The sequence below is a fragment of the Bison bison genome, unplaced genomic scaffold (genome assembly GCF_000754665.1).
Source record: "Bison bison bison isolate TAMUID 2011002044 unplaced genomic scaffold, Bison_UMD1.0 scf7180017858500, whole genome shotgun sequence".
Taxonomy (NCBI): domain Eukaryota; kingdom Metazoa; phylum Chordata; class Mammalia; order Artiodactyla; family Bovidae; genus Bison; species Bison bison.
In genome coordinates this window covers 35,626-36,214 of record NW_011489072.1, presented here as the reverse complement: position 1 = coordinate 36,214, position 589 = coordinate 35,626, and the positions used below count along the sequence as shown (strand labels likewise).

The following is a 589-nucleotide window of genomic DNA, read 5'->3' as shown; positions in this document are numbered from 1 at the left end:
TCCCCGTTTGCCTCCGCGGTGTGTACACGGTGTCCCTGGGGAGGATCTGTGGAGGAGGCGGGGGTCTGGCTGTCCTGACAGCCGTGCTTTGCACCTGAGTTTACTCGGGTATTTTCCCCTTTGTTTTCAGAGAGAGGACACGTTGGCCAGAAGCGGGGCTCCCCGACACCGGGGGTGGAGGGGTGTGGGCCCAAGGGCAGCTGGGCAGCGTCCGCTCCTGCTCTCTGGTGCCCTCAGCTCTGAGAGACGGGCCGGGCCCCGCGGGGTGGGGGCCCTGGTGCGGCCACATGTCCCAGCCCTGGCTGCCCTGCAGGGCAGGGGCCAGCGCAGGACCCCAGGTTCCCTGCCGCCTCTCTTCCGTGCTCCTCCTGGGGGAGGTCAGGTCCGGGGGCAGGGGAGGGGCTGTACCCCCACGCTGAGTGTCCTCTCCACGTCCCACAGGGTGGCTGCGGGCAGTCAGGAAACAAGCCAAGGGCCTGCGCATAGGTGAGTCCGCGGGGTCAGGCCTGTGGGCCCTTAGGCCGCACCCCAGCGGGTGGAGGTCGTGGAGCGTGCTAGGTAGGGGAGGGCCAGGGCCTTCACACCTACC

At 68.9% G+C, this 589-nt stretch overlaps 1 protein-coding gene across 1 annotated transcript in view; it reads left to right on the top strand.

The window, feature by feature from the left end:
• Positions 1 to 589, top strand: part of CHID1 (chitinase domain containing 1) — a 19,521-nt gene that overhangs the window by 5,092 nt on the left and 13,840 nt on the right. Inside the window, exon 5 of the mRNA XM_010863581.1 lies at positions 421 to 486. Within this exon, the coding sequence (XP_010861883.1) occupies positions 421 to 486 (66 nt within the window). The remainder of the gene's footprint in view (positions 1 to 420; positions 487 to 589) is intronic.